A 27776-nucleotide genomic window follows, 5' to 3' on the forward strand; every position below is an offset into this window, starting at 1 on the left:
ACTAGTTGCTTAGTTTCCAAATGCTGCAATTTGCAGAAATGAAGTCTTTCTTCATAAAAGTATTATTTTGTTCCCCCTCACTAATCTAATTGCTCTTCTTTGCATCCATTCCAACGGATTCACATGCTTTCTAAAATGAGGCCTTAGCAGTGCTTTTTTGGGGACGGTACGCAATGGTACAGCATACCGGTACCTTTACTAGTGACGTGTGACATTTGGATGCAATGCACTTCAAAATTGGGTGCCTCCATAGCCAGGTGGGCAGGAGCACTAGTGTGTAGCACACACTTCTTGATTAGACTGGGGTTCGAGACTGTGACCACCAAATACGGAGGATGCGGAAAGGTCAGGGAATGACCACTGCATATCCCTGGAGCAATATGGCCTCAGTTGCTAATGCTCCTAAAAAAAAAAAAAAAAACAAACCAGACTTCAAAATTTGTAATATTCCGTAAATTTTTTTTCACATGTTTGCCTACTATTCAAATAAGCTTAAAATTATTTAACTAAATTTGCATTTTTTACTGTCTATTGTTAAGATATTTTCTATATAAAACTGTACAGCCATTTTTATAATTCTAAATTACTCAGACCTCTGTTTAACGAAGTCCTTTTATAGCGAATTATTTTGAATTCCTCTTGGAAGTTACATTTAAAATAGTTTCCGCTGAGCGAAGAAAATTTTCATATAGCGAACGGATTAGGAGAGAATTAACTTGGTACACACTGTTCGCATTTCTGGCCTTCAGGCAATTTAGGCAGTTAGTGCTGCTGCACAAATTAAGAGAGCTAAAGCATTCTACAACGTAGTGGTACCTGGTAAAATCTATCAGACCACCTGTCCCACATACGGAGGAGTTGTGCTAGTCAAGAGTGAGCAAATCAAGGTGTATTCCCAATGGGCTCTGGCCCACCTTCTACTGCAGTGGTGTCCAACCTTTTCCCGTACAGGGGCGATATTCAAAAAAATTCAAAGTTAGATTTCTTTAGTGTGTTACATTTTCCATATCTTGTTGCATGTAAAAGTAAAATTGAAAATATTTGAAAATTTTATTAAGTACAATACACAATTACATTTACTGAACAAAACATTTAATGAGAATTTTTTTTCTTGATAATTAACAAAATTTAAAATGCTGTTTCAGTTCACTTTCCTCGCGGGCCATGGGTTAAACACCTTCGTGAATCAACTGTAAGCGCCCTCTTTGAGAATTAGAAAATAGATTTTCTTTTACCCCAACAAATAATCATCTGTTGTTTCGCGGAAGTGCGTTATCCACATTTTTCCGTAAATTTTCCTTATCTCTATTTATATTGTCACAGTGAATATCTGAATGACACAGTCATTTCGGACAGTTTCAAAAAAAAGAAAATAAAAAATTCAAATTTAAGAAATAGTGACAATACCGATGACGAGAGAAGGAAAACGAGGACAACAAAGGTATTAATCCTTCTAAACATGGATTGTTGGCATTTGGTGAAAATGAAGTTAGAAAATTGTCAATTAGGTTACAGTTAAATAAAAGAGATGCAATTCATGGATTTCGGGGATACCTAATTGATAAGAAGGTTTCGGAAGAATTGAAGCATTTGATGAACGCTGTGAGAACGATACCAATTTTATTGAGTATCGTTCTAAACATGGATTGTTGGCATTTGGTGAAAATGAAGTTAGAAAATTGTCAATTAGGTTACAGTTAAATAAAAGAGATGCAATTCATGGATTTCGGGGATACCTAATTGATAAGAAGGTTTCGGAAGAATTGAAGCATTTGATGAACGCTTTGAGAACGATACCAATTTTATTGAGTGAATGTGAATGAGGATTTTCACAAATGAATCTGATCACAACTCAACCAGCACTTTGTTGATGACAAAAAACAGTTTCTTCACTACTGTTTCTTAAAATTGTAGGCCCACCGCTAACCTGCTTCGATCCAGCAAAATATGTCAATTCGTTGCTGCTTCAGAAACGTCATTCAGCAACGACACACAAACAGCTGCATGCAGCTCTTTTATTTTAACATGTAACTGCGGCTCTTTAACTTTACAGCTCACGTGAAGCACAATTTGAAATGGAGTTAAAGTACTTAAAAATCAAGGACATGTGGAGTGCAATACTAAAATGCCTTAAAACTGAAATCGAGGATTTGGAGAGGCAAAAGGCTGCCCTTGCAATTCTACACAAATGGACGGCAATGGATGAGATTAAAATGCAGACTAAATTGTGTTCGATGCATGGAATAGCTTGCCAGACCCATATATAAATTTGAAAATATTTGCGTTTGGACTTCTCTCAGTTTTTTGTTCGACGTATTGTGAGCAAATATTTTTGAACATGAACTATATTAAAAATAAATCAAGAAACCGTCATCTGAACAATGCGAGCATGTTTAATTACGACATACTCAAATGATGTTGACTCGATCAAGAAGTTCATCAGCAAAAGTCATTAATTTGTACCTAATTGGATGTTTGTTATGTTTCTTCAGTATTAATATATAATATTTCAAAATATATATATTTTTAATAAACACCTTCCCATTCTATTCCATTTCTTAAAAAACTCTCGCCTCCCAGCTTGAGGTGAGGTGTAGCTCTTCGGATTCTCTCTCTTTTTTTTTTAATTAGATCAAAAATGGCTCTTCACTCAAAAAAGATTACCGACCCCTGGCATAGGGTGTCAGATGAGAACTTAATAAAAAATTTGGAATATTCTACAAAAACTTTATTATGAAATTTTTTTTTTATTTTACTCACATTTTACTTATTTTTTTTATATACTTGAATAATAAATTTATGCTTAATAAACTGTGTTAATATACTTAATTTGTTGTTCTTATTCTAAAAACATTACTGCTAAAGTAACAATATTAGGAAAAAAAATTTTTAGAATACTTTTTATATCCTTTTAATTTTCAATTTTTCCTGATAGCAAAGAATCAGTACCGGCACCTATTTTTTTACAAAAAAAAGCACTGGGCCTTAACCATTGCCTTATACAATAAAATAATTACCTCCTTATCCCTGCTGGGAAAATTCCTGTGTATCACTAACAAAACCCATACGTCACAACCACAAGTGAGCACTTATAGTAGACCATCTGCACTGCTCAGAGAACTTCATGTTGTAGTGTGCAATTACTCCCAGCTCTTTCTCATTCTCCACTATCCTGAGTGTGGTACATTACACAGTTCATATGTTATTCTGGGATTGCAGCTACCTATTATGTATTGCAATGCAATGTACTGCATTTGAAAATATTAAACTTTAATTTCCACTTCTCGGCTCATCTGCTTAATTTTTCAAGATCTTGTTGCAGTAGCATACTATAATTACTGTCATTCACCACCCTGCCAACCTTTTTATCATCTGCAAACTTTGACATTAAGCTTGATATCATTCATCAATATTATTGATGAATAATATTATTATTGATGAATACAGAAAACAGTAATGACCCAGCACTGAACCCAGAGATACTCCATTAAGAACATTAGTTCAAGAAGAGCAGTGCCTCACCAATAAACACGTGACGTGTCTTCTCCCACTCAACCATCCCATTATCCATAGCAGTAATTCTTCCCTAATTCCACACTGCTTCAATTTATACTGTAATCTTTCTTGTGAAACAGTATCAAAAGCTTTTCTGAAATCTAAGTATATGATATCAAAATTATTTCTGCATCCAGCTCCTTTGTTGTTGTATCATAGTATACAATTAAATTGGTCAGACAAGATTGACTCCTTAACAAATCCATGCTGTGACTGGAGTATAAATGTATTCCTGTCTAGATGGTCCTGCATTAATTATTTAACCTAGCAATGGTGCAGGGCATACACCAAATAAAAGAAAAACTTGAATATTAAAATAGCTGCCAGAGTGATGTAAGTGTGAAGTTTAATTTTCCTTCAGTACATTTTTGACTTTTGATCTGTTCTCTAAATTTTTGATGAGTTTTATGCATTCTGTGTACACCTATAAGCTAATTCATGTAACAGGCTTAGGCATTTGTTGAGAAGACAAAGTATTTGCAGTAAAAATTAACATCACAGGCTGGAAACAATACTTCTAGCGGTACATAGATGTCTAATATTAATTTATTTTTGGTTTTGATTTCTGATCTAACATGTCATTGTTACAGGGTTTTTTTTTTTTTTTTTTTTTATTGGGTTATAATTTTCTCATTGGATTACAAGTTTTTGGTCGAAATTAATAGTAATAGCATTCACCATATAGTTCAAGGAAGCCACAGACTTTTGCTGTACTGGGGAAAAAAAAAAAAAAAAAACCCAACCCAAGTAGATGAGTGAATACAAATTATGCTTCCCTCTTCACATAGATAACTATCCAGTTGAACTTTGAATTTATTCAAACTGTCAACCTCAACTACCAGCAAGGACAACTTGTTCCAACAATCAGACTTGCTGGCTAAAAAAAAAAAAAATTTTCAACAATCTAATCTAAATCTCAACCCTTGTGATTTGAATTTATGGCCCCCAATTCTGGAATTCTTTATAATAGCGAGAATTCCACCTTCATTCATTTTGCTAATCTCTCTTAGAGCCTTACAGACTTCAGTCAAGTTACCTCTGAGGTTGACAAACCCTTAGCCCACATACTTGGAGTCTTTCCCCACACAGTCATCCTTCTGCCAATCTCACTATTTGAGTTGCATGTCTTTGGATCCTTTCAAGAAGCCCAATGTCTTTTTTCAGATGAGGTCTCACATTAGTCAGTTGTTGTTAATAGACTTTACATTCTTTGCAGCTGACTGATTGTGTAAGTGGAGTTCTTATTTTAATTTTTATAAGTCTTCTTGCCACTTTTTTTTTTTTTTATCACAGCTTTGCCATTATTCCAAACAGCAGTCACTAATGGGCTGCTGATATGACATGAAATTTCTGCACATAGCTATTGTCCACAGTACTGAAAAATAAAGTACAATAGTAAACCTTTATAACTATATCAGCATACAAGATTATCTGCAGATTTATTGCCAACTTTTATTTGCAATCTGATTCCACATGTATTATGCATTTGAGTGCAGAAATTCAATCAAGCATGGGGAAGTGGCAAATCTGGTTCTAAAAATACAGTGGATTCCGGTTATTTGGGCCACCGGTTAATCAGGGCAGCCGTTTATTTGGGGCAAATCTTAAAAAACAGAAACCAATGGAGAAAATAGCCAGGGTTTACTTTGTGTCCACAGTACTGAAAAATAAAGTACAATAGTAAACCTTTATAACTATATCAGCATACAAGATTATCTGCAGATTTATTGCCAACTTTTATTTGCAATCTGATTCCACATGTATTATGCATTTGAGTGCAGAAATTCAATCAAGCATGGGGAAGTGGCAAATCTGGTTCTAAAAATACAGTGGATTCCGGTTATTTGGGCCACCGGTTAATCAGGGCAGCCGTTTATTTGGGGCAAATCTTAAAAAACAGAAACCAATGGAGAAAATAGCCAGGGTTTACTTTGCTTAATTGGGACAGCATGCCATTTAATTGGGGCAGGAGACTGCAGCACTGGAGATTACCCTACGATTGTCTCTGATGGTACCACGTGGTTCAGTCGAAATTCTGGAGGTCACAACCATAAAACAATTAGCAGTCACCTGTTTATTGGGCTTTTCTGTTAGTGAAATCTATCATAAACAGACAGTAAACTTGATCTTACTGAATTTGCGATAATATCGACAACGGAATTCTGTGGGTTATTATGGTGAAACGTGTTTACACTTCCATGAAATCTTCAATCATATAAAAAAATTAATTTTCAGATCTTCTCTTCATTCCTATTTTTAAAGCTTTGTAACTTGTTACTCCGTTCTCACTTGCGCGTATCGTGTTACTTGCAATTTGTGTGTGCCGTGTTCTTTGTTATTGATTGCTTATCTTTTTACTGTTTTAAATTTTAACCCCCACCCACAAATGTCAGTGAACAGAAATGTCAACTAGTTAGTATGTACATATTACAGTACATATTAATTATTCCGATTATCACGTATATTCTTCCGATTTTCACGTATCATTTAATTTTTTAATTGGTAAGGTAATAAAGGGTAAATTTGTGCTTAATATATCTTTGTTTTTATAGCCTGTGGATAATATTCCTCCTATTTTCGCTAATTAGAATTGCTGTTTAATAGAATTAAAATTCAATTCACAAACGTGATCACAATGACCGGCACTTACTACACATCGTATAGTGAACAGTACTTTACTATGGTGAGTTCGTCGTAACATGATTTGATTATATAGTGAATCAATTGTAAAGGGGGGAGGGGATACATTGTAATTTTAACTGTTCACGTGAAACTTCAGATAATTTGGGACACAATTCCCAATGTGTCCCAAATAACCGGAATGGACTGTATATTTTTGCCATATATGCTTAAAAGATGTTCACAAGATATATCTATTTGTTCATATGCTTATGAAAATATTCACTAGCTGTTGTAATGATTTTTAATCCTGGTTTAATGTTAATTTATAAGAAAATGAATTAATTAAAATAATAATTTAAAAATATACCGTATTTGTTGGCTTATAAGGTGCTGCAGCGTGGAAGATGCTGCCCTAATTTTGGAATGGTAAATTTAAGAAAAAAACTTTTGAAAAAAATTTATTGTTAATACAATGGAAATTTAAAATTCAATAAAAAAGAAAACCCAAAAGCCAATAAAGAAAGGTACAGGATTATTACTCTTGTTATTTTAGTATTATTCAACTTCAGATTCATTACTGACTTGATCATCATTATCCTCAACATCATCATAATCATCCTCTTCACTAGTACCACTGTCACTCTCATACAATTAATGATCTTCAGTGCCATCCATTGCATTACTTATACCACATTTTTTAAAGGACTTGACCACAATTTCAGTCTTAACATCACGTCATGACTTCAGCATGCATTCACATACTTGTGCTATTGATGGACATTTCATCATTCCTGCAGGTGTCGTATTATGGTTCCCCTCTATCATCCATTTATTCCATTGCTCCTGCACGTTATTCTTGAATGGCTTATTGATGCTGACATCTAAGTCAACAGAATTTCATCCACATTCCTGATTTGGCTACGTTCCTAGTTGCATTTTGTCACTTGCCAATTTTTCAGTTTTGCGCATGTTTTGTATTGCCACTTTCGGTTTCTAAGGTACAGGGCTGTTGCTGTTGTTGTTTGGTTTTTAGGAGCATTAGCAACTAAGGCCATATTGCTCCGGGATATGCGGTGGTAATTCCCTGACCTTTCCGTAGCCTCCGTATTTGGTGGTCACGGGCTCGAACCCAGGTCTAATCAAGAAGTGTGTGCCTACGCACTGCTGCTCCTTCCCACCTGGCTACAGAGGCGCCTAAGATACAGGGCAATTTTTTAAGGTATTTATAAGGGAAAAAAGTGCATCTTGTAAGTCGACAAATACTGTATATTATTTTTTATTATATCTACTATACGGTCAAGATATATTAAGATGTGATTAAGATAAGAATACATTAAGAAGTGCCCAATTTTAAATCATTTATTATCATTATTCCAAACATTTCCATGGTATCATGGAGAACTCACATGTGCCAGATAGTGACTTTTAGGTATGTGCCAACTAGAGGGTTGACCAGTGATTTCATTATTTTACCTGGAACAGAAGTCAAGCTTACAGGTCTGTAATTACTCACTTCATCCCTTGTGAACTGGGGAAACATTTACACACCTGCAATCTGTAGAGTTCTCCCTGAATCCTCTCAAAATTATGGCTAAAGGTTTACTTATATCTTTTGCTGCTTCTTTTAATATAATTGGAAAAAGACACCATTCACTCCAGGCAGCTTGTTTACTTTTAACTTCATGAAATCCTCTTCCACTTTCTTCTCAGTTATTACAAAATCATTTAGCTCCCAGTTATAACTTTAGGTACTTGTGGTTTTCTCATTCTTAAAAACATCTTCATAGGTGAAAGCAGATGCAAAATATTTTTTAAGTTTTTCAACAAACTGAACAGGATCATCAAAAGTTATACCATTCTAGAGAGCAAAGGTTCATCCCTTCTACTGTTAACATAAGCAAAGAATTCTTTGCTACTTTTCTTTGCATTCTTAGCCAAAGACTTTTCATAATCTGCCTTAGTTTGCCTAACCCTCCCTTAGTAACTTGAGTGTGGACTAGTTTGTCCTTTAAGTACAAGTTTCTGTGTTCCCTTTCCTGCTAATTTACATCATCTCGTGTATTTTTATTTTCTGCCACTAGTTTCATCAATTCATCTGATATCTATTCAGGTTTATCTATTAAACCTGAAACAATATCTCTTAGCTAGCATAAAAATGTTAGTAGCTTCTATAATTACTTCCCCGAATGTTTCCCATTTAGAATTTGCAGTTACATATTCAGTTTGGACTAAATTCAAAAATAGCAAAAGCTTAAATTTCCAGTACTCACCTTTGTTGATCTGCAGTTGTTATGGTTTGAATAATAAGAGATTGGCTAATTTTAAGGTGATTGGTTTTTTAAAAAATTAAGGGGATGAATAAGTGGTAATTACGATGAAACGGGATTAAAATATGCGCAAGGAAGTAGAAGTGCACTAACTCTGTCCTTGGTTGTCGTGAAGTTGATTAAAGTTGAAATTCTAAATGGTGAATAAGCCAATAGTCGTAACGGTGGACTTTCTTTAAAACGTCTTCAGTTGGCAAGTTAAATGAAAGGGAACGCGTACTGCATTTAAGAAGAATTTTGTGATCCCATGATGCACTTTGCCGCTTATGGGAATCTCAAATTGGTGAGATTCCAAACCAGAGAAAGATTGAAGGGGAGTTTCGCATTTAAAATGTTTAGATCGGAGTGGTGACGGAACCATTCTATAATGAGGGCTTCGTATTGCAAGATTTTGTAATTGTTTTTTAACTTTAATATGGTGATAGCTGAATCAACTAGGGGGGGGTATGGTTGTTGGAGCGTACGTGTAAAGTGAGTTCAGTGCTAGATTGTCCCGTTCTGAAGCTATTGTAGTGATAATAAGCTCTTGTATTAGATGACTGGGTTGAACCGAATTTGGTTGTAGTACTGCCAATGTAACAGGCGTTACAATTTTGTTGACATTTAATTAAGTAAATAATATTATTCATTTCACTTGTATGCGGGAATCTCACCAATTTGAGATTCCCGCAAGCGGCAAAGTGCATCATGGGATCACAAAATTCTTCTTAAAATACAGTACGCGTTCCCTTTCACTTAACTTGCCAACTGAAGACGTTTTAAAGAAAGTCCACCGTTACGACTATTGGCTTATTCACCATTTAGAATTTCAACTTTAATCAACTTCACGACAACCAAGGACAGAGTTAGTGCACTTCTACTTCCTTGCGCATATTTTAATCCCGTTTCATCGTAATTACCGCTTATTCATCCCCTTAATTTTTTAAAAAACAATCACCTTAAAATTAGCCAATCAGCCAATTTTTTAAAAAAACCAATCACCTTAAAATTAGCCAATCTCTTATTATTCCAACCATAACAATTGCAGATCGACAAAGGTGAGTACTGGAAATTTAAGCTTTTGCTATTTTTGAATTTAGTCCAATAAAACAGTACTTTAAGTCATACTATAACTTCTAAATGTCATATTCAGTTTGGTTAAATTAAAATAACCAGGTCTACAATAATCTTTCTCTAAATGTATAAACTAAGGAGCATCAAGCTGCATGAAATTTACCAATGCAAGGTTTGTGTGTTTACTTAATACTGCAATGTAATAAATCAATTTTGATTTATTTTTCCATTGATTGAGTTGATTTTTCCAATAATAAATCAGCTGATTTATCAATAAAGAACCCTCCTTTTGAAATCTGTATATGAAATATTACGTCCAGTAAAATAACTCCTCCATGACAGTATAGTAGTTTCATCACTTGTCATGTCAATTATTTGCAGAGGCCTGGGGCCAACTAACATAGCCAAGATATGGGGGGGAAGCAATAAAAATTTTTCCTATCTTGATGGGATTCAAAACGCAGTTTGTGTGGACCATGATGAATAGGCTTTCGCATCTATATTCACCTAAAGCAAGGAAAGAAGACTGTTAGTTCAGCTAATAATCATTTTGTAATTACTGAAAACGTTCTGCAGGAGAATTAATAGGTTTAAAAGTGAACAAAGTACAAGCAACTGATGGCATATATCCAATTATCCAATTACACTACAATAAGTGGATAAGGAGGTCATCAAACCCTATCTACAATAATCGAAGTATACTTATAATTAAGTGAGGTTCCTGATGACTGAAAATGCATATATCTCTTCTACAAACAAAGATTCTAAGATGATGTAGGAAATTACAAACCTTAATTCTGATTTCTGTGGGAGGAAGAATTAACCTACAGTTAAAGGTTCATTGCAGTGCCATGTTGCGATTAATGCCACATGCTATAAGAGATAAACAGTGGGACAGTTACACAAGGTCACAAAAATGTTTACAATATGGAGATAAGAATATTACCATATTTTATCGCATCATGTGAATTTGAACACAGGATTTGAACCTGTGTTCAAATTCACATGATGCCACATGGGTAAATTATATACTTGCACAATGACAAACTCAGCTACAGTATCCATGGTTTTTGTTAAGAAAAGGTCCTTATACTCATATGGGTATAAGAATTTTTGCAATTTCATCTGTGTTCAACCACACCACACAGACCTTTGGGTTGGTATTTGACCCAAAGCCAATTTCACTTCAATCTATAAAAACTTTGCTTGGGTTAGTTGCCTCAGGCAGACTGTGAAACAACATGGACTACCTCTCCTCATTGCATTTCAGTGCAGAGGCATGTACCATCATTTCTACCACAATCAAGACATACTGGCTCCTAACAGGCAGGCAATAAACACAAGGTTCCACCACAGCTCCATATCATGCACTTGCTAATTCCCTTAACATTCACAGTCGACTTGTTCTCTTATTGATGCACAACAAAGGATCAATGCTACCATAAAATAACTTATAAGAATATGAGTAAGTATATGTAAGGGCTGGTCAGGATAACAAATTTACGGAGACTAAACTTGTACCTATTCAATAATCTTGGTTGTATTCTATTTCAAAAGATCCACACAGTGCACCTATGTCGTCTTTCCACCCATTTCTTAAATACATCTTGTAGTCTTTTTCTTTGAAATATCCTTTAATACAGCCTTATTGGAACACCTCCATCATATCTGATTCAAAATTTCTGTCTCAGAGCTCTCTGAAATAAATAAACAGTAGAAATCACATGATATGGGGTTGTATGGAGCCTGACATAGGCAGAAATGTTATTTCGTCAAAAAAGGCAAAGACAAATGTACTGGTTTTCAAAATGTTATTCCACAAGACTGTCACATATGTTACAATTAATAAATACTTAATCCTGAGGTAACATACATGAATGCAAATTCTTACATTGTGAGATTGAGATTAATGCTAATACAAAATGACCCATTGTTATCTGTTGTGCTGGTACAACAGCTGCAATAAAACAGTTACAATGAAGCTGTAAATTCTTCTGGCCTTGGTTCCATAGTAAACATAACTAAATTTATTAATTTATGAGCTGTATAATTTTCACAGTTCCTCATATAAAACTGTTCTATATTTTCTAGCTTTTTTTTTCAGTTCATTCCTTCTCAATATTATCCCATTTCTAACTTCATTCATATCCAAGCTGTAAATTTTCTTCAATGCAGACTTAGTATTCTCCATCTTATCTTTCAAAGAATTCTAACTGTATGAGTTTTTTTCTCTTTATTTTACTTATTTCTTTATTTTTTCCAAAAGCATGAAAATGTTTTTTTTTAAAGCAAAAACACTATTCTAGCTTTATTATTAAATTTATATTTAATATTAAATATAAATTTAATATTATTAAATAATAAAGCTAGATACAGTTAAATATAAACCATATTTATATTTAACTGTAATATTAGTAAATTAATAAGAGGAATTTACCTCAATATAGTATGAGGACATATAATTACTATTTAAGTTGCAGGTTTAGCCTGATTCGGTAATTTTCATTCCTGTGATCACGACAGTCGGTCGAAAAGCATTGTCAGCTTCAGGAAGGAAAATCATTTTGAATATTTTCGTTAGATTCTTTTAATTGCGTTAATTTGAATTTTAATTGTTTTGAATTGATTTTGAATTGTGTTAAATTGATTATTTAATTATTTATATTTTACTTTAATTATTTAATTATTTATATTTTACTTTAATGTACCGGTAAGTTATCGATTTTTTCGTTTTTATTTCTGGAGGGTATCATACGGAAGTGTTCCTCGTACTATATTGAGGTAAACTCCTCTTATTAATTTACTAATATTATTATCAACGTAGAACATATTGAGTATTACAGCTCTGATTCATACTATCTAATTTAACTGTAATATAAACTAACATAACTAACAGACTTAGTCAATCGGACTATCAATCTCCAATGGATCAAGAGCTAATGATCTTCAGACTATGAAAATTGTATAAATATTAATGCTTGTATGCAGCATTAATATTTATCTGTTTTGCAAAAGCATTTTAATGAAGCAAAGTACATTAATGCTGAAGTTTATTAGAACAAATTAAGCTATTAGTTCATGGTTCTTCAAATCCCAATTACTTTCCACTCCCCTTTAGCAAGGCAAATAGTGATGCACATGCAGTCTTTGATTTATGAACTCCATTGGTTTTGTGGGGGCTGGATGTTAGAAAGACATAATATCAAAGGTTATTTTCATAAATTGCTACAAATAAATAATTTGTTCCTGAACATTCAAAACCAAGTCATATTTTGATATCCTATTGTAAGCCATTATTGACACCATAAATACAGCACAGGCTATATGCTCTGCAAGACCTTTAAAATACGTAGTATATCCTTTAAATATAGTAGATCAATAGAAAAATATCTAAAATATTCAATAAAATAATAAAAATTTAAAGCTTAGTTATTATATATTGATAAATCAGTTGATTTACTTCAAGTTCAAAAACTTAAGTTTTTGAACTTGAAGCTTACGAAGAAGGCTGTAAAAGTTATTCAGATGAACTCAAGCGTTTAGGGCATAAGCCTCAAGCTATGGAGGAGTCTAGACTATGTATAAATTTAGTGCAAGCGCATCAAAATACATAGCTATATCTGAATAAATCAGAATATTAGTAAAACGGCATCGTTTTAAGTTATATCTCATATTGTGAATACCTTCACGAGCTGCTATGATATTGCACTACTTCAAATAAGTAACGCTTCACCTAAGGAGAAGACTAATGTTACTTATTCTCAGATGAACTCTTATTTTTACCTGTTTTGACTTCTTGAAGGCTCATTTGTGGAATTTTCTGTGTTTTTCTGTCTTTTCAGGGCTCCAGATGGCTACATCTTTTTCACAAAAGTTAATCCAATGACAGTTGAATGGACTCCTTTATTTTTTTTTAGCACAGACTGTAAGCTGTTACAGTTATTGTAACAGCTTACAGAATTCTCCAAACATCATTCAAGGACTTGATCATGTTTGATTGTTTGTTTTGTTTGTTTGTGTTTTGTTTTTTAGGAGCATTAGCAACTAAGGCCATATTGCTCCAGGATATGCGGTGGTCATTCCCTGACCTTTCTGCATCCTCCGTATTTGGTGATGATGGGCTCGAACCCCGGTCTAATCAAGAAGCGTGTGCTACGCACTGCTGCTCTTTCCCACCTGGCTACAGAGGCACCAATCATGTTTGAATAATCTATATTATCCTGTAAGTGCTTTAAAACTGATTCAAAATCCTCCGTTTTTAAAAGATCTTAATGAAGAGGAGATTCTATTTCACCTCTATCCCATTCTTCTAGTCTCAGTTTATACAGCTTAAATGAACTCTTCATTTGCCAATGGCTCATCGTATAAGGAAATTAACTGTTCAATATAGTCTTTCTCCAATTCCCCAACACTGAACTGTTTGCTTAGTTGCACAATCTCAGCTTGGGTTTGCTCTGCAGTTTCTTCAAATCCTCTAAAGTTACAACAACATTCTGGCACATTTTTTTCCAGACAGCATTCATAGAGTTGGAGGTTACTTCACTCAAGGGTTCTTCAACAATATTTATGGATTTTAGTATGTTGAATTCTTTCCAAAATTATTTTTATAGTTATAGCCCCTTCACCCTCAGTTCCACTAACTAATCTTGAAAATTTTTGCCTTGTGATAATAGTGCTTGTAATTTGCGATGATATCTGATCCATAGGTTCTAACAGTGCAATTTATTTGTTGATATGAAAACAACTTTAATATTTCCTTCAGACAAATCTTCTAGACCTCATGGATGTCCTGAAGCACTATCCAAGACTAGCAAACTTCATCTACAAAGTTATTTTTAACTCAATTTACTAACAGTTGAGCAAAAATAATCCAAAAACCATTCTTGGAAAAACTGTCTGTGCAACCCAAGCCTTCTAATTTGCTTTCCAAAGATTGGTTGGTTGGTTGGTTGGGTTTTATTGGCGCATCAGCAACTAAGGCTATAATGCGCCAAAACCTTGTCATAAAAAGTAAAAAACGTTCAGTGACCTAGCTTTCCAAAGAACAGGCAACCCTGAACTATGGTCCCTGGAAGTCATAAACCAACACTGGCCCAAGTTCAAAATCTCCTGCAGCATTCTCTCCATACAAAAGAGTTTTTAGATTTCTTAACTACTGATTTTTCTTCCTGGACAATGAATGATCTATTGGGCAGTTTTTTCCAAAATAAATCAGTTTTGTCCATATTAAACATTTGTTTTGGACTGCACATCTTGTTTCCTTTTGAGTAATCTCAGCATGATGAGCTATTTTCAGCTATTTTGTTTGAGGAATAAGTGACATATGGGGGGGGGGAGTATAACTAGTTTTGAACATATAGGCAAAAAGACATAACTTGAGCAATGTAAAATGATTGCTGCTTTTACTTCTCCTTAGGAAGCCATGTTGTTTATTTAGAGTTCATGGACAAGGCAACTAATCATTTACTTTTCTTCTCATTATAATAAATACAATGTGTGTAAATGTGTGTAGGAAACTTTGGCTACATAAATAAAATGATACTTTTGTATTACCAGACATTCAAATAAATTTCATTTGGCTAAAGTGTTTTAGAGGTGGGTCTGCTACCTAATTTTTCAAAAGCATGTAGAAGCTTTGAGAAAAGTAACCTAAATTCTACTGTGATAAATTAGATAAAGAATTAAAAATTACCCTAAAAGCCTAGGTTTGGAGAACTAATTATCTGAGTAAAATTAATAACCACATTTGGTAATAATTTTTTGTGTGCATCTACACATACACATGTGAAATGTGCTATTCCAACTTTAAATTTGGACTTCTTTTCAAAAGCAGAGAAAACATGAGTGACTAAAAAAGTACAGGAACTAACTTGCTGCATTGCAGAGAGTTGCAATTTGTAGAAACATGTTCAATGATTCATCTAAACATAGCATTGCATGAATCACCTATTTATCTGCAGTCAGTCTGAATTAGTGCACACTGAATAGAAGCGGTTTTATATATTTTGTTGCATTTTAAAATGAGTGATTTTAATGAGCAATGAATTTGCATCAAATTAGTGAAAATGCAACAGAAACTCACAAAATGCTAAAGGTAGTTTTTGGAAATGATGCTTATGTCATTCAAAGACTTTTCAATGGTTTGCACAGTTTAAAGAGAGCAGTTTGTCTGTTGAAGATGATCCTCATTCTGGCCACAATTCAACTTAAACCAATGATTCAATCGCCTGTGTTTGTGATCTGATCAGAAGTGATTGTAATTTAACTTCTTGTGAAGTTTTAAGTGAAAATGGTATTTATGAGACATGCCAATCAATTTTAACATAACATTTGGAAATGTGACATGTTTCAACCAAGTTGGTGCCTTACATCCTAAGTGATCCCAGAAAATGGAAAGTTTGCTAGGATCTTCATCAGCATGCTGCTGCTGCTGACCTACGCTTTGTTTCCTTCATCATTACTGGTTAAAAAATCGTGGATGTATAGCTATGACCAGAAATAAAGACTCAGTCTGCAAAGTGAAAAGCTCCATCCAAGGCCCAAAAAAAATCAAGGCAATCTCAATGAAATGAAAAGATCATACTTATATTATTTTTTGGTTCACAAAGCATTGTTCATTATGAATGTCTTATATGGTCAAAGAATGAATCACAAATATTATAAAACAGTTCTATGGCAATTATGCAATGCCAATCGCTATATAACTGTTCAGAGAAACAACCAAAAAAGTGGGTTTTAGGCAAATGGTGCTTGCATCATGACTGCCCCTGCACACTGTGCTCTCCGTTCAAGGTCTTCTTGAAAAGCATTCGAAAACTGTGATCCTCCATATTCACCAGATTTAGTCCCAAGTGACTGTTCTGTTTCCTAAGCTTAAAGATACCTTGAAAGGTCATGGATTTGCAACACAAGAGTTATCAGCAATTTCAAAAGAATCCTATAGGAATGCTTCAAGAAGCAGTGGAATTGGTATATACAGTATCAGTGAGACTATGTGGAAGAAGATCCATTTGAATAGCCATAAGCTTCATCATTTCTCAAATATTAGTTGTCCCCAATAAAAAAATTTTTTTATCACACCTGGTATATTTACAATGGCACAAATCAAAAAGACATTTATATATCACAGAAAGAGTTCTTATATTATAAAACATGTTACTATAATTTATTTCTTTTATAACTGCACTTACAACAAACAAACCCCAACAAAACCTACTGACTTTTGATTAAACAACAACAAAAAAAAACAAACCCTTTTATCATGCATTCTAACTTAGGAAGGCATTAAACCAGACTAAACTCACACAGCCTTGTAGGGTTGTAATGTCTGTTTCAGCCTTTTTCAGCTCATATTTAAATTCTCCAACTTGTTTATTGGCTTCTCCTGTGGAAGAGAAATATTCAATTAACTATTAATACAAGTTACTGACCATCAAATAAAATTAAAAAAAGTCTTTTAATCAAAAATTATTAGGTGAAAAAACTGTTAAACAACTCTCAGGAATGAAAGAATCAAGTAGTCACAGAATGAAAGTCATAATTAACTTCCAATGTAAAAAAATAATGTTTTAAGAGATTTGGAAAAACAAATTTAATTAAATTCATACAATGAAGAAAAATATTTTTGCTATGGTTAGTTACATCATTATTATTATTGTACACTGAAAGGTTATCTACATTTTAATGAAATGTGATATGAAACTACTTTAATAAGTAGCATCTCTCTTGCACTTATTACTTACGGCATCTTTTTTTTAGAGAGGAACTGGGTACCGCCGTAACCAGGTGGGCAGGAGCAACAGTGCATAGCACACGCTTCTTGATTAGACTGGGGTTCGAGCCCGTGACCACCAAATACGGAGGATGCGGAAAGGTCAGGTAATGACCACTGCATATCCCCGGAGCAATATGGCCTTAGTTGCTAATGCTCCTAAAAAACAACAAACCAAATAACAAATAGAGAGGAACTGAAGACAAGTTTTCTATTTCCCAATTCGAATGGGGAGCGCTTCAAGATGGCATTTAGAGAAGAAAGACGTTCTTGATTATACCAACACCACTATGGAAGTCTTTTGAATACTTTTCTCTTTCTGTATGGTTCATGTTTTGCTAACCTGGATACTGAAGTGAAAGGTCCTTTGTTTCTTGCCACTCTTGGAAACCATTGCTGCATATCTTAGTAGCAGGATGTCTAGATTGAATCTAGACATCCTTCAACCCATGCACACTACTACTAGCATTAATACTAATATTAACTAGTACCACTACTAATACTATACAAAATAATACAATACTATAATATAATACTTAAATGGTACTAATACTAGATGGGAGATGACTCATCAACTGATGGAATACCACCACTTTGCTTAATCAAACCTCCTTGGCTTGAAGTGGTGAAAACCATGTTTAGTGACCAGAGCAAAGTTTCTGGCATCCCCTCTTTCCCCATCTCCTTTCAACCCATGCATGGTACTAAGTATGAGAGGTGTTGATACCTTTTGTGTCTGTAGTTTTCACTAAAAAAAATATACATATCTATATATATATATATATATGAGTAACTGAGAATAACATGAACAGCAGAAGAAAGAACTTGGGGAAGAAGAACTTCTGAGATGGTTCACAAATGCAAGATTAAAAAAAATGCTCCTATCAGTAGAAATATACTATGCAAAAGGTGAAAGAATTTGCAAACAAACTTGGTGAACATGATTTTAAGCCTACAGATAGGTGGCTAAGCACATGGAGAAACACAACACTGTACAAAAAACTTCATGGAGAAAAATCACTTGGATACAGGTTCAGCACAAAAATGAGTGGACAATGTACGTATTACCTAATTTATTGAAAGAATTTAGTCCTGAGTGTATTTTCAACACTGATGAAACTGGTGTTTATTTTATAGCAATGCCTGAGCATACTTTATTATTCAGAAATGAACACTTGATAGCTGGAAAAAGCAGAAAGAAAGAGTGCCTTTCTTCTTACATGCAATATGATAGGCACAATAAAAAAAAATTAAAAAAAGCTTTTGTAACTGGGAAAAGTATCCATGTGTCTTCAGAGAGACAAAAAAAACTTACCAGCTGAATATAACAGCAACACAAATGCATGGATGACATCTCAAATTTTTAATTTTTGTTGATTTTCTAAAGGAAAGTGAAAGAGAATTATCACAAGTCAGTAAAAAAATTGCATGTGAAAGAGTGACTCTACATTTTACATGCAATACAACAGACAATAAAAAAAAAAGTCTTTTTGTAACTGGAAAAAATATGCATACATGTGTCTTCAGTGAGACAAAAGAACCTACCAGCTGAATATAAGAGAAACATAAATGCATGAATGACATCTCAAACTTTTTGGAGGAACGGGACAGAAAATTATCATAAGTCAGTAAAAAATTGCGCATACCTTAGATAACTATATAATATCTGAATGTGCAGTTGAACAAAATAAAACTTATTTCTTCCATGGAACAACAACATTCAACCCTTTGGATCAAGGAAGCTAGAAGTTTTCAAAATAACTGTTTGTTGCATTGCACTGCTGTACATTCTACAGAATGTGCAATGCAACAAAAATTATTGCAGAAATTGAAGAAAGCAACTATGACTCAGCAAAAGATATAGCAAAAAGAATTAACTTATTAGGTGCAGTGCACATGATGGCCATTGCTTGGAATTTAATTTCTGAACAAACAATCAAAAACTGTTTTCGTAAAGCTGGATTTATTCAGCCAGGTGTTGCAATAAATACTGAAAAAAGTAGTGCAGTGCCAATAGAGTATACCAGTAATTCATTTAATATTACACAAAATTTAGATAAGTGGGTAAAAATTGATGAAAATCTTCCAACAACAGGTGGTTAATGGAATTATACCAGATAAACCTGACACGGAGGAAAATGAAAATTCTGGTAACAAGGATATTGAGGTCCACAGAGTTATTCCAATAACCGGAGAAATTAGGAAATCTTTTGAAGTGTTATGGAGTGCATCAGAACTTAATGAAGGGAAAAGTGAAGCCTACAAATTGTACGGAAGTGAAGACTACAAATTGTATTATTGTACAGGTTACAAGAATGTATTGAATTTTTTTTTTTTTTTTAATGAAAACCCCAAACACGAGAGGTATTAGAACCTATAGTACAGTAATACCCCGAAGTTACGCGATAGGTGGGTCCGACGAAAATCGCGTAAGTCGAATTCGCGTAAGTCGAATTCGCGTAAGTCGGGGTACAACTTTGCATATAAATACATATAAATTTTGCTTAATTGGGACCAAGGACTAACAAAAACACTAGTTTAGAAGAAAAATATTAATAAAATTGCAGTCCTTTATACATATTAATACAAAATATGTATTAAAAAAACAAATGACTTACGTAAAAAAGTTATTTCGATGTCGATGGCTTCATAAAATCTAACAAATTCGTCTGACGACACAGCGTCTTCTTTTTTTCACGCAGAATTTCTTCGTAGCAAGCTAATAATTTTTTTATTCCTTGCTTTGTAGCTATAACGCGTTCTTCGTTGGAGTCTATGTTTTCTAAAATTTTTAAGCCCTTTTCAATTTTCAACCTGTCAAGTTTGCAATTGTCATGTGCTTTTCGCCGTTGCTTCATTTAGGCCTGTAGCACGTGCAATATCACATGGTCTTTCATTTCGCTCAAAGCGTTTCACAATTTCATATTTTTTCTCTATCGACAGAGGCGGACTGGCCATAAGCCTTACCGGGGAAACCCCGGTGGGCCAGTGTGATTTTGGCCATAAACCATAGTATGAGGCCACTATAAATTTTCCCGGGTAAGAATTTTTGACCCAGTCCGCCTTTGTTTATCGATAATTGCTTTTCTTTTTCTCTCTGAATCTGCAGTGTCTTCACCAGGACGCTTCCTTTTCACACCTTTTAATTAAGTATTTTACTCATTTTTAGGGAATAAAGCGCAATTACAAAACGAGGAGGCACGCTTGATACGCATAAACAAAGCTGCGCGCATGTAGCAACTGAATAAACAACACCATAAAGGCAGAGAAACACTATTAACACCTCACATTTCTAGGGGTTACTACCATAAAACAATAAAAATCCAGTTGCGTTTCGGCTAGTGAAATCTGTTATAAACTGGTAGTAAACTCGATCTAATTGCATTTGCGATTATACCGATAGCTGGAATTGTGTTGGTTTTTACGTTATTAGGGTGAAATGTGTTTCCCCTTCACTGATATAAAAAACATAAAAGCAGCAAAGTTGAATTTTGTTCATCTTTCGCTCTCATTCTCCGCCGTCGCACCGTATATCGATAACATATGAAAAACGACCTTGAAGATAGTGGGCGGCAGCGTTGCCAAACGAAAAAATCAAGAACCGCGTAACTCCGAGTTCGCGTAAGTCGGGGTAGCGTAAGTCGGGGTATTACTGTACTTAGTACCGTTCATGGGTTGGAGGTTGAGAAAACAAAAGAAGATATTTGTTGACATTAGACTTCTGTAGATTGTAAATTTTAGGAAATACATATGAAGGAAGGTTGTTCCAGAAAATGGCAGTTGAATAAATAAACAATGAAGGTGAAAAGTTGGTTCTCTGAGTTTGAAGTTGGACAGTAAATGGATGTTGATTGGTGGCAGCACATGTTCAGACTGTTTTCAAAGAGAGAGCGGAAATTATACAAGCCAATTCAGAAGAACAGTGCTCATTGAAGTATCTGTAGAAAAGGCATGCAGCAGAACGTCTATGAGACAGAGATGGAGAGACTCTGTTAGAGATGAGTCATTAATTAACCTAATTGCCCTCTTCTGAATGGAATCTAGAAGCCTGAGAGAGGTTTTGGGGGCACGGCTCCAGATGTGGGAATAATATTCTATGGTAGGGCAGATTTGTGATTTGTACAGAGTGAACAGCTGTTTGGAAGAAAAGTAACGGCGAGAGCAAAAGAGAAAATCCTGACTTCTAATCTCTCTTGGTACAAGAAAGATTAGAAGTCAGGGTAATCCCCAAAAGAGATATCATCTTGCCTGTAAATCGGAGTGTCACCAAAGATAAGCATAGGAGCAGAAGAATCCTTTTTGCGAGATATAAGACAGGACTGAGTTTTAGAAGGATTGAAATCAACTAAGTTGTCTTTTCCCCCACTGTAGAATTACCTAGAGATCGGCATTTAAGGAATTGGTAGCAGATATTTGAGAAGTTGAAACTGATTGAGCAGGGAGAGGTTTCTCAAACTGAGAAGTGGAATGCAATGTGCTATCATCAGAAAAATTATGGATAGGATTTCCAGTCAATGGAAGAAGGTCATTAATATACAAGAGGAAAAGAGTGGGGGAAAGAACTGAACATTGAGGGACACCACCATTAGTGGAGAAGTTAGAAAAGCAGAGAGCCATCTACCATCACCCTCAGTGAGGGGTCGGAGAGAAAGTTTAAGATTTGATGGTTAATTGATTTCTCCTCATTACTTTAGTAAGAGTAGAAGTAATTGTGATGGGAAGATAATTGGATGGGAGTGATTTATCACCCTTTTTAGGAACTGGCTGGATATGAGCAAATTTCCAAGCAGAAGGAAAACCACCTTTGGAATAAGAAAGTGAAAAAAAGGCGGCAAAGAACAGGAGTAAGTTCAGGCGCACAGGTTTTGAGAACAAGTGGAGAAATACTGTCAGGACCTGGAACTTTCTTAGCACCAAGATTTGCCAAAATCCTTCTGACATCCTGTTGATGGAAGGAGGCATTGAATGCAGCGTGTTGGGAATGGTGGGAGGTGTTTTACCAAGATCATTAATACATGAGTTGGAAGAAAAATGGGATGCTAGCAGGTTGGCTTTATCCTTGGCTGAAGTGACAATAGAACCATCTGGTTTAGAGAGAGATGAGAGCAGAGACGGGCAAAAGTTGTGGCCAATAGCTTTGGCAAGAAACCAGAATGCTCGGCTACCATTAGGACAAGAAGAAAGTTTTCTACTCTTAGTCTGTTCAAAATCTAGTTTGGACTGATTCATAATTAACTGCTAAGAATTTAAAATAATAATAAAAATAGGAGAAATTGTTTAAATAGATTGGTATGTTTATAATGTGTTTTTGTATTTGTTAGTTTTTTTTTAATATGTTTTTTTTTTTTTATTGACACTCTAATCAGTTATGTGCTTATATTGTAGTTATGTAGAATGTACTATATACTGTACTAGATAATAAATAAAGATTGGTAAGATAAACAATCTTTTTATATTTCATCAGGGGGTGGGGGAACTCCATTATATGTTATCAATATTTGTAAACCAAATATGATCACAATAAGTGGCACCCACTGTATTTTCTTTCTTCACAGAGTCATAGTTCTGCAAGCTATAAATCCGTGCTGTTGCAGTTCTTGAAATAGTGTGGGACTTGTGAAACAACTTTCCACAAAAACAATGTAGCCTTTAACTATTAGTTCTGAACAAAGCACAAGTTTTGTAACCAATTAATGACTGATCTTTTTGTAATGAAGTGACTTCTTGTCTCTCTTCTCTTTGACCAGTATATACAAAGGCCCAGGCATATCCAGTTTTAACCACACAGGCAAAAAAATAACTCCATGCCAAACCTAATATAAGCCTTCCTTTGAAAAGCATACAGCTTTCATCAACAAAAATTTTTTGCTCTGGCATATAAGTATTTCTGAATGAATAACACGGCAATTCCAAGAGTAACCTGATTTTTCTCAGCTTATCATTGCTCTCTAGATTGTCATTATTTCATGGTTTTATGGAATACAGTAAAGCCCCGCTATTCGTGGTATCTGTATTCGCGGTTGCCGATTTAATATAAAATGAAACCTAAAAAAATGTGAATTTTAAAGCGCTGTGAATATTTTCCGCCATAAAAAAACATGGGCGTGGCTAAAATTATCTTTCCCGGTCAAAACAGTGCTCAGTGGGTGGGTGGGGGGAGAGGGGTGACAAAATCGTGAGCGTGGTTGTTTCTCGCTAATCCTTGTTCAGTATGTGTTATGCGCTTGTCATGGAAGGTTTCGTCGTTTGCTTTTAATTTATATGCTTATAAATTGAATAAATTTATCAATTTATAAATTGATATGCTTACAAAAACGATAGATCTACCATTTTGCAGTGTAAAACAGACTTTTTCGAGTGTGTTAACGGACTTTATTGTGGACAAGTTCTTTCTAACCCCTACAAAAATATGGGCCGACCAGGCTAGCCGGGTGGGTAAAGTGCCTGCCTGGCAACCCAAAGGTCGCGGGTTCGATTCCTGCCTCGGGCTTGGATCAAAGTACTGCAAAAAACTTGGGAGGTGCATTATGGCCACAGAAGCCTATGCGCCAACAACTGCCAAAAAAAAAAAAAAAAAAAAATATATATATATATATATATATATATATATATATGGCTATGAATAACAAGAGAAATGTGAAAATATCAAAGAAGGTGATGACATTAGCGAATAAAATTGAGTTATTAGATAAAATTCCTAATGGTGAAAGTGTCTCCTCAGTGGCAAAACATTATAAAATCAGTGAGTCAACGATACGATCAATCAAAAAATCGGAAGAAAAAATCCGCCGTGGTGTCCGTGAAAACGCGCTAATTGCTTCAAAAATTTGCTCTGTAACTCGTGATGTTAAATTAGAAAAAATGGAAAAGGCTTTAAATCTGTGGATAGAAGACCAAACTCAAAATAAAATTCCATTAAGTTCACTCATCATTCGTGAAAAGGCAAAACTCCTTTATCAACTTTAGCGAAACTGGTGATAGCACTGGCGGGATAAGTTTTTTAGTTAGCAAAGACGCTGGTTTGAAAGATTTGTTTAAAATTTCTAATAAATATTACATTTAATATTAAATTGTTTCTTATTTTCATTTCGATACCATATGCTTGCATTTCACTATGTACTGTCATATTATGAAGTCATATACATAGTCATATTATGAAGGTACATATAATACATACATAGACAAAATTTTAGACTAGTTTTTCTTATATATTTCATACTTTGGAACGGAACCCCTTTATTACTAAGGGAGCCATAACTCAGTATTCGCGTTTTCGGTATTCGCGACATTTCTCAGGAACGTAACCCCCGCGAATAGCGGGGGGTTTACTGTACTGGAGTCTGAATATTAGTCTCTTGTCCAGATAAAAAGGCTTATGTCTTCTTTAGGTGTATCTTTCCACAATCTTATTCTTGTGTTTATACTTTCACCTGAAGCAACAGCATCATATAGACATTTCTAATTTGTCTCAGTAACAATGTGGTTCACATCATTGTTGCTGAGACAAATCATCATCAGAAATGTATAGCTCCAAGCACTGAAATGGATTGGCATCATAAAACAGATATCTCAATACCAGTATTGTCATAAAATGTCAGTCTTCTACAAAGATCCATGTTCAGTTCAATACTGCCCCATTTTGTCTACTGAAAATGTCTGGTAGCAGATGTTCTACTTTCAGTTGTAGTTATGGCTGGCATTGTCATATCTGTTGGTGATATATCATAAATTTCAGTGTCACTTGTTCCATCAGCACTGCTACTGTTAAAATTGGGTTCAACCTCGCTTTTCTCAAAACTAATATTATCCGATTTGTTTTTCAATCACTAGATATTCATACATTTTCTCTATGCACACTTTCAGTCATATTAGAGATACAGATTACTGGAGTACAGCATCACAATATAAAATACATAATAATGAGTGAAAAAAATTAACTCAAATTATCTTATTCTGTGTGCCATCTTTTAGCAATAATAAGAATCTTTGCTAAATTCTTTAAAGTGCCTGGAAATGTGTCAGATCTAAGCACTGCAGTGCAGATGGAACTGTTTCAGGCATTCCACCAAAGGGGTTAAAAGATGAACAATATTAAGAAGAGCCAAGTGGAAATTTTGCATACATTCTGCAGTCCAAACTACTGCAAAGTTCATCGGACCCTTTCCAAATGGGAACTTAAGGCTCATTTGAGACGGAATAAGCAAGTGCTGTTATAACTGCAGCAAATGTTGGCATTACAGTCAGAACTGCAGACCTACAAACTGACAGATTCCAGATCAAGATTCGTAGACTCAAAGCTCTCATATGAGAAGGAATAAAAAAGTTCTGTTTATAAAATTGTGGGAATCTGAATATCACAGTAAAATCTACTACTTATTAAGTGACAGATTCCAGATCAATGAGAATTGAGAAGTTTAAGGGAACCTCAAATCATTAGTTCTTTGAAGTGCTCCCAATCAAAGCTGTCTTGAAGTGCTCCCAATCATTCAGGGAAAAGCTGTACACAGCAGCCATCTCTGCAACAATTTGAATGGGAGCACTTCAAGATGGCTTGATTATACTAACACCACTATGGTAGTCTTTCTACCTTCAAAAGATCTGAGAGTCTTTTGAATGCTTTTTCTCTTTCTATATGGTTCATCTGTCTTGCTCACTTGGATACTGGAGTGAAAGGTCCTTTGTTTCTGTGACACTCTTGAAAACCATTGCTGCATATCTTAGTAGTAAGATGTCTAGATTGAACCTCCAGTCAGCCTGAACCAGTACTAGGGAATATATATATCCAGCCAATACAATTACTGAGTTGAGTCTGTCTCTTCATTGGGGTGCAGATTTTCTTTCGCAGATTTTAGTAGTTAAGCAACCACCAAATACTTCTACCCAGCTAGTTCTAAGACAAGATTTTCTACTACTTGCTGGAGAAATCTGTACTTTTAATAAAAGACAACTGGGAAGATACAACAGAACCTAAACGAAAAGAGAATTTAATCACCCTCGGCCCTCTTTGTTGTGGGAATACTTAAGCACACCGTAAACAGTCTAATGAGAATTCACATTTCCAGGAACTCTTGAAGAATTCTTGATGAATTATCACTTCTCTTAGAAAACCAAATGTTTCTGGGCATTTTCATAGAAATTTATACTAAGTTTCCTGAGATTTTTCTGAAAAAACTGGAGGAGTCAGACTGCAGAGTAAAAAAAGGAGAATGCTGATACAGAATAGTCATGAAAGTAAATACTAACAAGCCAGTGTTTGTACATTAGGACAAAAAACTCCACTGAAGTATAAGGAAAGGCTACACAAACTACTGAATGACTATCAAGAAGCAGGAATTACTGAACCCTCTATGTCTGCTTGGAACAGTCAATTCAGTCGGTAGTAAAGGATTCTGACAATCTGCGATTTGCACCTTAGCGACATCAATAAGGTCACCTTGCCAATTAATTTCTCTCTGAATACTCCTGAAGACATGCTGGTTCAATTACAAGATGGTAAGATCACCAAAATAGACTTGAACTCTATGTACAATCAGATACATTTAACCCCAAGATTGTAATTTTTTTTATTTTTTTTATTTAACACCTGGCAAACGCACTATTTTTGTAATATGTTCCAGGGTGCAAGGAATTCTGTTCAATCCTTCCAGTTTATGATGAATAGAATGATAACTGATTAACGAAGCTATTTTGCACTATCAAGATTAACTTGTCGATATATTCAAAGAATGCAGAGACACTCTTTAAAAGAAATATTTAGAAGGCTGGGTAAGGCTAATCTTAGTTTAATATAACCTTTTGAGTTTAATACTCAAAAGGTTATATTACCCCAGCATTTATAAGAACATAATTTTTTAATGGGAAGTTGTGCACCATGTAATCACATGCAGCCATAATGTACTTCCACACTGGCGCCTCCGTAGCCGGGTGGGCAGGAGCAGCAGTGCATAGCACACGCTTCTTGATTAGACCGGGGTTCGAGCCCGTGACCACCAAATACGGAGGATGCAGAAAGGTCAGGGAATGACCACCGCATATCCCGGAGCAATATGGCCTTAGTTGCTAATGCTCCTAAAAACCAAATAACAAACAAACAAACAAACTTCCACACTGAGAAAAAGAACAGAATCTTCTCTTATTTTACTCCACAACTCTGGCAGCAGAAATTCCTATTACTAAGCCAGAATCATCCTTCTGGTTTAGTATGTTATTAGTATTAGTAATGGCCACATGGTGCAAGGAAACCTATGGCTTATGCTATAGGCTTCCTATGGTAATCAATTTTCAAAATAGAAGATCTGAAAAACTCTTGGTAAAATACATATGCACATAACACATATATAGGAGTAATTAACTCAGTACATGGATGAGAGGTATGTTGGACTGAAAAGATATGTTTGGATTTTCAAAGGGTGGCATAAAATTTAAAAGAAACTAGCAAATTGCTTTAT

At 34.7% G+C, this 27776-nt stretch overlaps 1 protein-coding gene across 1 annotated transcript in view; it reads right to left on the reverse strand.

Moving 5' to 3' along the window:
- Positions 1-27776, reverse strand: part of LOC150079327 (leucine-rich repeat flightless-interacting protein 2-like) — a 234079-nt gene that overhangs the window by 15282 nt on the left and 191021 nt on the right. Inside the window, exon 12 of the mRNA XM_090383033.1 lies at positions 16862-16941. Within this exon, the coding sequence (XP_090239159.1) occupies positions 16862-16941 (80 nt within the window). The remainder of the gene's footprint in view (positions 1-16861; positions 16942-27776) is intronic.

This window comes from Mastigoproctus giganteus, chromosome 10 (genome assembly GCF_048544385.1).
Source record: "Mastigoproctus giganteus isolate SK-2022 chromosome 10, ASM4854438v1, whole genome shotgun sequence".
Lineage (NCBI taxonomy): Eukaryota > Metazoa > Arthropoda > Arachnida > Uropygi > Thelyphonidae > Mastigoproctus > Mastigoproctus giganteus.